The sequence below is a fragment of the Scyliorhinus torazame genome, chromosome 6 (assembly GCF_047496885.1).
Source record: "Scyliorhinus torazame isolate Kashiwa2021f chromosome 6, sScyTor2.1, whole genome shotgun sequence".
NCBI classification, from domain to species: domain Eukaryota; kingdom Metazoa; phylum Chordata; class Chondrichthyes; order Carcharhiniformes; family Scyliorhinidae; genus Scyliorhinus; species Scyliorhinus torazame.
In genome coordinates, this window is record NC_092712.1 from 18,895,551 (window position 1) to 18,906,544 (window position 10,994).

At 48.1% G+C, this 10,994-nt stretch overlaps 1 protein-coding gene across 1 annotated transcript in view; it reads left to right on the forward strand.

Annotated features, from left to right (window-relative positions):
- LOC140424698 (uncharacterized) overlaps nt 1-5,965 on the forward strand; it is a 49,438-nt gene extending 43,473 nt beyond the window's left edge. Inside the window, exon 2 of the mRNA XM_072507985.1 lies at nt 2,016-5,965. Coding sequence (XP_072364086.1) covers nt 2,016-3,142 — 1,127 coding nt within the window. The 3' untranslated portion in view covers nt 3,143-5,965. The remainder of the gene's footprint in view (nt 1-2,015) is intronic.
- Nucleotides 5,966-10,994: the final 5,029 nt, after the last annotated feature.

Sequence of the window (10,994 nt, forward strand, 5' to 3'; positions counted from 1 at the left end):
CCTGAGGAAGTATAGGCGCTGTTGTGCTTTCTTGGTGATAGCGTCGACGTGGGTGGACCAGGACAGATTTTTGGAGATGTGCACCCCTAGGAATTTGAAACTTCTAACCATCTCCACCTCGGCCCCGTTGATGCTCACAGGGGTGTGTACAGTACTTTGCTTCCTGAAGTCAATGACCAGCTCTTTAGTTTTGCTGGCATTGAGGGAGAGATTGTTGTCGATGCACCACTCCACTAGGTTCTCTATCTCCCTCCTGTATTCTGACTCGTCGTTATTCGTGATCCGGCCCAATATGGTCATATCGTCAGCAAACTTGTAGATGGAGTTGGAACCAAGTTTTGCCACGCAGTCGTGTGTGTACAGGGAGTAGAGTAGGGGGCTAAGTACACAGCCTTGCGGGGCGCCGGTGTTGAGGACTATTGTGGAGGAGGTGTTGTTGTTCATTCTTACTGATTGTGGTCTGTTGGTCAGAAAATCGAGGATCCAGTTGCAGAGTGGGGAGCCAAGTCCTAGGCTTTGGAGCTTTGATATGAGCTTGGCTGGGATTATGGTGTTGAAGGCGGAGCTGTAGTCAATAATAGGAGTCTGGTGTAGGAGTTATTGTTGTTGAGATGCTCTAGGGATGAGTGTAGGGCCCAGGGAAATGGTGTCTGATGTGGACCGGTTGCGACCGTATGCGAATTGCAGTGGATCAAGGCGTTCTGGGAGTATGGCGGTGATGTGCTTTATGATCAACCTCTCGAAGCACTTCATCGGGGCTTTTCACTGTAACTTCATTTGAAGCCTACTTGTGACAATAAGCGATTTTCATTTCATTTCATTTCATTTCATTAGGACATTTCCTTCCTTCATCAACTGTTTGGTCCAACACCACACCATTTACCTTCTGCCGAATTCTTCATCGATACCTTAACCTTAAACTCATCTTCACAGTGACTTTATTCCCTTCCTTGGTTGATTGTGAGTTAACGTGTGATCCACCCACCAACAGGAGCATTCCTTTGCCCTTATTTTTACATGTCCCTTCGTGGAACTGACGGTTTCCATGTTTCCGAGCAGTTCATTTTCTGGTGATCACCACTGTCCTTTCTCCAAGCAACACTGTAAGCACGACGCAAGTGATGCCACATCAATGCTGGCACTTCAACTGTTTACAATTTATACACTGCAGATGACTTGGGTCAATGATTGAAGGGACGGTTATCAAATTTGCTAAAGACGCAAAGATAGGTTAGGAAAGTAAATTGTGAAGACGACGTAAGGAAGCTCCAAAAAGGTACAGAAAGTTAATGTGTATCGGAGAAGCTCCATTGTTCTATATATTTAAGGCTGGGATAAACAGATTTTTGATTCCTCAGCCAATTTCCGGGGATATTGAGCGGATAACGAAGGAGGTTGAGGGGCGACCTGATAGAGGTCTACAAAATTATGAGGGGCATAGACAGAGTAGATAGTCAGAGGCTTTTTCCCAGGGTAGAGGGGTCAATTACTGGGGGGCATAGGTTTAAGGTGGGAGGGGCAAGGTTTAGAGTAGATGTACGAGGCAAGTTTTTTACACAGAGGGTAGTGGGTGCCTGGAACTCGCTACCGGAGGAGGTGGTGGAAGCAGGGACAATAGTGACCTTTAAGGGGCATCTTGACAAATACATGAATAGGATGGGAATAGAGGGATACGGACCCCGGAAGTGTAGAGGATTTTAGTTTAGACGGGCAGCATGGTGGGCACAGGCTTGGAGGGCCGAAGGGCCTGTTCCTGTGCTGTACCTTTCTTTGTTCTTTGCTCTTTGTTCTTTGATACAGAAAGCGGGCAGGAAAGTGGAATTGAAGCCATGTATTAATTGGCAGAGTCAGCTCGATGGGCCATGTGATGCACTCTGCTCGTGCGTTCTTGTATAGCGTGGCTCTACTTTGAAATTTATTGTTTATCTTTGCTAATCCATTTCACTGTACTTTTGCTGTGATGCACTCTTGATCATCATTGTCTATTTGTTAATCTGTTTCTTTTTGTTGAATAGATGCTGAAATCCAGCAGTTGTTCAAAGCAGTAGCCCAAAATGATTGGAAAACCCTCTTCTACCTCCTCAACAAAGAACACTTTAGCGAATCAGAATTCAACTCAGGAGATAAGGAGCTGTGCTTGGATGCATTTGTGAGGAATGAGAATGGCTTCACCCTTCTTCACCAAGCAGCCTGTGCAAACAGACCAGAGATGGTAGAATTTCTGTGGTACCTTTCTGACTCTTGGGAATGTCTGGTAGATCTGACCATTAACCCTCCATGGCACCCGAAATGGCCTATTGAGATGCTTCAACGAAAGCCAGTGGACAATGTATTAGTGGAACATATTACTGGTAAGAGTGCTATGCAGCTGGCAGAGATATTAGATTACCAAGATGTTGTGGAAGTATTAAGTGCCAAAGTGAAGCTGCAGGCATCTTTGTTGGCCATCCATTGTGCTGTGAAGCTCAAGGACACTCAATGGCTGAGGAGCATCATTGTAAAATCTGAATCGATCAAGACCATTGTCAATAGCTGCACAGAGAACATGATCACTCCATTGTGGCTGGCTTGCACCAAAGGGTTTTTAGAGACTGTGAAGCTATTAATAGACCTTGGAGCAGACATCAATTCCACAAATGTGCAGGGGCAAACTTTCCTGCACAGAGCAGTGTGCTTCGGAAACATAGCAGTGGTTCAATATCTCATTGCGGGAAATTATCTTGGGATCGATGCCAAAGACAGGTTTGGTTGCACTCCACTGTATTATGCTTTGCACCTCAACTTTCCAAGAATGTCCAAACTTCTCCTGCTGTATGGGGCTGATTTGGATTTGCAGTGTGTTAACCCCCAAACATTTGCAACAGACTCAGCCAGAATGCTAATAGAACGCTTGGAGTTTCAGGACCTCAGACAGCTCCTGTTTGAGTGCCCACAGCTGGAAGTAGAGCTAGACGATCTCCCTGTAGAATTAGGTGAAAGAATTTCCTTCATTGGTGTGTCTACCAGGATCATGCCCTGGCCTTTCAGCCTTACAGGATTGGCTTCATTCTATACCTCCTGGATGCAAGGGCTTCCCGGTGCTTCCAAAGAACACAGATCTCGGTCAAATATTAGTTATTACTTCAGTTTGCCAGATTTCTGATTGTCATTAGAAATGTTACTATTAGGAACATGGGTATGTAGGAACAGAAATAGGGAATTCAACCCCTCAAGAAATTAGATCATGTTCAGTCATTGAGTTAGACCATGGCTGATCTCAATCTAAGTCTCATTTAGCTGCCTTGCTTCCCTGTCCCTGAATATTATTACCGAGCTAAAATGTGGCAATCTCAGTTTTGACATTTTCAATTGACCCCTGAGCAGCTCTTTGGGGACGGAAGTTTCACATTTATAATAATAATAATCTTTATTTTCCCAAGTGGGCTGATATTAACACTGCAATGAAGTTACTGTGAAAAGTCCCGAGTCGCCACATTCCGGCGCCTGCTCGGGTACACGGAGGGAGAATTCAGAATGTCCAAACTACCTAACAAAATGCCTTTCGGGACTTGTGGGAGGAAACCGGAGCACCCGGAGGAAACCCACACAGACACGGGGAGAACGTGCAAACTCCGCGCAGACAGTGACCCAAGCCGGGAATCGAACCTGGGACCCTGCCGCTGTGAAGCCCCAGTGCTAACCACTGTGCTACCGTGCCGCCCACGTGTTGCAGCTTTCTGCAATCTCTCTGCTTCTAAATAATAATCCGCCTTCTCATTCTCTCTTCCGAAATGAACAACCTCACATTTTCCCACGTTGAATTCCATTTGCCAATTTTCTGCCCTCCCACCTAGCCTTTTTAAAATAAATTTAGAGTACCCAATTCATTTTTTCCTATTAAGGGGCGGCATGGCCAATCCGCCTACCCTGCACATCTTTGGGTTGTGGGGGCGAAACCCACGCAGACACGGGGAGAATGTGCAATCTCCACACGGACAGTGACCCAGAGCCGGGATTGAACCTGGGACCTCGGTGTCGTGAGACTGCAGGGCTACCACTGCGCCACCGTGCTGCCCCCCCCTCCCACCTAACCTGTCAATATCTCTCTGTAAGTTATTTACATCCTCCTTACAACCATACAAGCTCGAAGGGCTGAATGGCCTACTCCTGTTCCTATTTCTTATGGTCTTATGCCTTCCCTCCCATCTTTGTATCATCTGCAAATTTGGCGACAGTACACTCTGTTCCTTCCCCAAATCTTAATGTATTGTGAAGGGTTGCAGTCGCAGAACTGAACCGTGTGGCCCTCCACTGATTACTGCTCGCCAACCCTTATCTCTACTTATTGCTTTTTGTTAGTTAGCCAACTCTTTACCCAGGCCAGAATATCCCCTGCAAATGCACGAGCCCCTATCTTGCTTCGTAGCCTTTTTTGTGGCACCTTATCAAATGCCTTTTGAAAATCCAAATATGCAACATCAACTATTTGTCCTCCATCTACTCTGGCTGATACCTCCTCAAAGAACTCCAGTACCAAAGAAGAACAAGGTAGTGTGCCTCAACGACTACCGACCGGTGGCGCTTACATTTGTTATCATGAAATGCTTTGCCTGGCGAGTAATGAGACGGATCAACGCCAGCCTGCCAGACGGTCTCGATCCATCGCAGTTCGTCTATCGTCGCAATCAGTCCACAGCAGATGCTATCTCCCAGGCCGTACAGGCAACAATCAAACACCTCGACAACAAGGACACATCGTCAGACTGCTGGTCATAGACTACAGCTCTGCCTTCAACACCTTTATCCCGACAAAACTAATAACCAAACTCTGCAATTTTGGACTTGACCCCTCCCTGTGCAGCTGGATCCTTGACTTCCTCACCAACTGACCGCAATCTGTCAGGATAGGCAACAGCACCTCCTCCACAATAGTCCTCAACACCGGGGCCTCACAAGGATGTGCGCTCAGTCCTCTACTGTATTCCCTATACACACGACGGTATGGCAAAATTTTACTCAAATTCTATCTATATGTTTGCGGATGACATGACTGCGGTGAGTCGGATATCAAACAACGATGAGTCAGACTACAGAAGGGTGATAGGTCACTTGGTTGCATGGTGTACTGAAAAAAACCTCTCTCTAAATGCAGCAAAACCAAGAAACTGATCATCGACTTCAGGAAGTGTAGTATGTCACATGCCCCCATCTACATCAATGGCTCTGAAGTGGAGATGGTCGCTAGCTTTAAGTTCCTGGGGGTCACCAACAGACGGTCCTAGTCCACTCACGTTGATGCAACGGCCAAGAAAGCCCAACAACGTCTCTACTTCCTATGGAAGCTAAAGAAATTCAGCATGTCTGCATCGATTCTCTCAAACTTCTACAGATGTGCCATAGAGAGCATCCTGTCCGGCTGCATCATAGCTCGGCCTAAGATCGCAAGAAACTTCAGAATGTGGGGAACTCAGCCCAATGCATCACACAAGCTTGCCACCCTCCCATTGATTCTGTCTACACCTCCCGCTGCCTCAGGAAGGCAGACAGCATTGTCAGAGGCCCCTCGCACCCAGGCTTTTCCCTCTCCCAGCCCCTTCCATCAGGCAGCAGGTCTGAAGAGCCGCACATCCAGACATAGGAACATCTTCTTCCCCACAGCTACTCGACTCCTCAACGTCTCCCCCTCGGACTGATCTGTTCCCTGTAAGAACACTGTTCACGACGCCCTACGCTGCTCTTGCTCATGTCATATTTGCTTTGTTTTTTGCCCTTGTTCCGTACTGTAACCAATTACTTATTTGTCGATGTACTGTGTACTTTTTCGCATTCACTGTAACTATCTAATATTCTTTTTTATCTCCTGTGTGCATACTGTGTACTTTTTTGCATTCACTGGAGCTATCTGTTATTCTTTTTTGTCTACTGTGTACGTACTGTGTACGTTCCCTCGGCCGCAGAAAAATACTTTTCACCGTACTTCGGTACATGTGACAATAAATCAAATCAATCAATTTGTCTGACATGATGGTTCTTAATACTTTGCATCTGTTTTCACAGAATCGTGGGACAAGGCAAACATTGTAGTTAAGGAAGAGGAGTGTGTAGCATTGGATGTGATAAATATAGGAAGCAAGGAAGTATTAAGGGAATTAACATCCTTGAAAGGGGGTAAATAACCAGGGCTAGATGAAATGTACGGCAGGCACATTCGCAGCACACAAGTGCCAGGCAATGACCATCTCCTACAAGAGAGCATCTAACCACTGCCCCTTGACATTCAATGGCATCACCATCACTGAATCCTGCACCACATCCTAGGGGTTACCATTGACCAGAAACTGAAGTGGACGAGCCATATTAATACTGTGACTACCAAGGCAGGTCAAAGGTAGGAATCCTACGGCGGATAACTCACCTCCTGAACCCTTCCAAACCCACAACCATGACCATCTAGAAGAACACGAGCAGCAGGTACCTGGGAACCCCACCACCTGGAGGTTCCCCCCCAAGTCCCTCACCACCCTGACTTGGAAATAAATTGCCGTTCCTTCACTGTCGCTGGTGCAACACCCTAGAACTCCCTAACAGCACAGTGGGTGCACCTACACCTCAAGGACTGCAACTCACCACTGCCTCCTGAAGGTCAACTCGGGCTGGGCAATAAATGCTGGCTTAACCAGCGACGCTCATATCCCGTAAATTAATTTTAAAAAAAGAAGCCAGGGAGGAAATTGCTGAGGATCCGTTTCCAGCCCTCACTGGGTATAGATGAGGTGCCGGAGAATTGGAGGTCTGTTAAAGTTGTCCCTTTGCTTAAAAAATCAGCAAACAATAGAGCAAATACTTACAGGCCAGGCAGTCTGAACTCAATAGTGAGAAAATTATTGGAAGATATTCTCTGGGCCAGGACATACCGGATTAGTCAAGGGCAGTCAGCATCTATTTCTTGAGGGAGGGCCGCGTCTGACTAATTTGATTGAATATTTTGAGGAAATAATGATGAGGGTTGATCAGGGAAGTTGAGATGACTTGGATTTTAGCAAGGCTTTTGACATGGCCCCAAATGGCAGACTGCTTCCGATGGAAAGTAGCAATCCGGATACAAAATTGGTTCAGTGATGGGAAACAAAGGGTAATTGTTCCTGGATGTTTTCGTGAACGGAAGGGCGCTTTCTGCAGGGTTATGACTAGGTCCGCTGATTTTTGTGGTACACGTGAATGATTTGGAGGTGATGCAGTTCGGGAGGTCAAACAAGGTAATAGATTACACAATAAATGACAGAATACTGTGAGGTGTGGAGGAAGTGAGGGACCTTGGAGTGAGTCCTCAGATCCCTGAAGCTAGCAGGGCAGGTTTTAAAAGCAGGGAGGTTATGGGCGGCACGGTCGCACAGTGGTTAGCACAGTTGCTTCGCAGCTCCAGGGTCTCAAATTCGATTCCCCGCTTGGGTCACCGTTGGTGCGGAGTCTGCACGTCCTCCCCGTGTCTGCGTGGGTTTCCTCCGGGTGCTCCGGTTTCCTCCCACAAAGATGTGCAGGTTAGGTGGATTGGCCATGCTAAATTGTCCAAAAAAAAAGGATAGGTGGGGTTACTGAGTTACGGGGATGGGATGGAGGCGTGGGCTTAGGTAGGGTGCTCTTTCCAAGGGCTGGTGCAGACTCGATGGGCCGAATGGCCTCCTTCTGCACTGTAAATTCTATTCTATGGTAACTATGCAAAAATGTTAGTTAGGCCACAACATGAGCACTGTGCACAGTTCTGGTCACCTCATTGCAGAAATTATGAGCTGGATTCTCCGATTTTGCGGCTATGGCAGGAGGAAGCGTCTGGTCTTATGAAGAAAACGTCAGCGGCGCCCCCGCACCGATGCTCTGCCCGGTATGGGGGGGGGGGTAGCAGCCGCACCATGTAAAGCCCCCGACTTTACCTGCAAATACGGACGCAGAATGGCTGAGTCCGTGGCCACCCATGCGCACGGCAGCAGCATGTGGCGCCGCGTCGCACAACATGGCGGGGACCGCGCGCGGACCCGGCCTGCTAGATAGGGCCCCCCCCTGCAACCCCCCTTCGCACCCCCGGACCACCCCCCACCAGTCCCTCAAGCTCCCGCCGAAGTCCCACCTGCCAGCGGACCGGCCCCGCCCCCCCCCCCCACCCCCCCCCCCCCCCCCCCGACCGTGGCGGCCCTGGACACAGTCCGCAGCCACCACGGGAGACCCCCGAATATTCTTTGAATAATGGAGTTAAATTTACTGCCTTCAAATCTAATGGTACCTTCCCTGAATACAGAGTTTTAGAGAATTAAAACCAACGCATCAACTATCTCACTCGACACTTCATTCAAGACCTAAGGACGATGTCCATCAGGACCCGGGCTCTTGCCAACCCGCAGCGCCAACAACTTACCCAGTGCCACTTCTCCAGCCACTGCATTTTTCTTGGGTTCCTCCCCCACTTCCATTTCTCGCTATCAAGCTGTTTCTGGGATGTTACTTGTATCCTCTACAGCAGGCATTTTCAAAGTCGGGGTTGTGACCCGCCGGTGGGTCGCGGGGGGGGGGTGTGTCAGGAGGGTCGCGGAGCCGTCCGTCGCGGCGTTCCCGATCGCGTGAATTCACGCGCAATAGCCGGGTTTTAACAATGCGAGCGGCTTTGAAAATGGCGGCCGCGACCAGATTAAAAAACGCGAGCGCACTGCGCATGCGTGTCCCCCCCATCGGTGTGCATGCGCAGAACCAAGTGAGAAGCACCGCCTCCTCCTAACGTAGGGGCGCTGACCCAGGAGAAGATCTTTAAAAAAATTCAATGCAATCTTCCTGCCTGAAGCGAGGCAGAGAGCAGGTCACGCGCCCCGAACGCTGACGTCACGTGCTTTGGCCGTGATTGAGAATCCTCCATTTTCTCAGCCGCAAACCAGTAAACGAGGACCAAGCAGGCTCACCTCTCGCATTAAAGGTAAGAGAAAATGGTGGGTCACGAATGTCGTCCAGCGTGAGTTGCGAAGGTCAACCGGTGTGGGTCGCTAAGGTCGGCCGGCGTGGGTCCCGAAGGTTGGCCGGTTGGTAAGAATGGGTCCCTGGAACAAAGGTTTGAATAACACTGGTCTGCAGTGGAGACTGATGCAAAATACCTGTTCAATTGATCTGCCACCTCTTTGTTTTCCATTACAATTATTTACTTACCTTCTGCAAGACCAATGCTCATTTTAAAAATTATTTTCTTTTAAAAATATTTCTAAAATTTCTTTCTCTCTGTTTTTATACTTCTGGTTTCCTTTCTCTTGCACTCTAATTTTTCCTTCCTTATTCATCTTTCAGTCATCCTTTGCTGTTCCTTATATTGTGCCCAGGCTTCTGACTGGCCTCTGCACAATGATTTGCTTTTTCTTTCAATTTGATACTATCTTTAACTCTCTAGTTAAGCATGGATGGTGGTTTCGTTCCTTGCACATTTCCTTGCTCATTGGAATGTATCTATTCTGTGCATTCTGAAGAATTTCCTTAAATGTTTGCCAATGCATCTGTATTTTGCTTTAAATAAATTTAGAGTACCCAATTCATTTTTCCAATTAAGGGGCAATTTAGCGTGGCCAATCCACCTACCCCGCACATCTTTGGGTTGTGGGGGCGAAACCCACGCAAACACCGGGAGAATGTGCAAACTCCACACGGACAGTGACCCAGAGCCGGAGCCGGGATCCAATGCATCTGTATTGACCTATCCACCAAGAAACATAGAAAACAAGCAGGAGGAGGCCATTCAGCCCCTCGAGCCTGCTTCCCCCATTCATTATAATCATGGCTGATCATCAAGTTCAATACCCTGATCCCACCTCCCCCCCATATCCCTTGATCCCTTTAACCACAAGAGCTAGATCTAATTCCTTATTGAAATTACACAACGTTTTGGCCTCAACTACTTTTTGTGAATTCCACAGATTCACCACACTCTGGATGAAGACATTTCTCCTCACTTCAGTCCTAAAAGGTTTATCCCTTATCCTTAAACTATGACCCCTAATTCTGGACTCCCCCACCATCAGGTACATTCTTTCTGAATCTACCCTGTCAAATCCAGTTAGAAGTTTGTAAGTTTCTATGAGATCCCCTCTCACTCTTCTGAACTCCAATGAATATAATCCGAACCGACTTAGTCTCTCCTCATATGACAGTCGCGCCATCCCAGGAATCAGTCTGGTGAACCTTTGCTGCACTCCCTCCACAGCAAGAACATCCTTCCTCAGATAAGGAGACCAGAACAGCACACAATACTCCAGGTGTGGCCTCACCAACGCCCTATACAATTGCAGTAAAATATCTCTATTGCTACTCAAATCCTCTCGCTGTGAAGGCCAACATACCATTTACCTTCTTTACTGCCTGCTGTACCTGCACACGGACTTTCAGCGACTGTTGCACGAGGACACCAAGGTCTCGCTGAGTATCCACCTCTCTCAATTTACACCCACTCAAATAATAATCTGCCTTCCGATTTTTGCTACCGAAGTGGACAACCCCACATTTATCCACATTATACTGCATCCGCCGTGCATGTGCCCACTCACTCAGCCTGTCCAAATCCCGCTGAAGCATCTCTGTATCCTCCTCACAGCTCACCCTCCCACCCAACTATATGAGACACTTGACCAACCTCAATGTGGTTGATTCTGAACTGTTCTCTTAAGTGGTCTCACAAGTTATTTGTTCGTATTCTAGAAGGCCAATCTGTAATGAATGTAAGACATTGCTATATATTGGGCTGGATTCTTCACACCCCGATGGCGAAATCGCGTTTGGCGACGGGGTGGAGAATCCAGTTTCCCGCATGAAATCGGCCCCGGCGCTGGTTCCGCGATTCTCCGCCCCCCCCCCCCGAAAATAGGCGTACTCGGGGAGTATGCCTTGCCAATTATCCACCACCTGAGGCCATTGCCTGAGGCCTGCTCCACTATTCTTCATCCCCGACCGACCGAATTCCCGATGGCGTGGACCACTCATGGTCCCACAGTCCATGA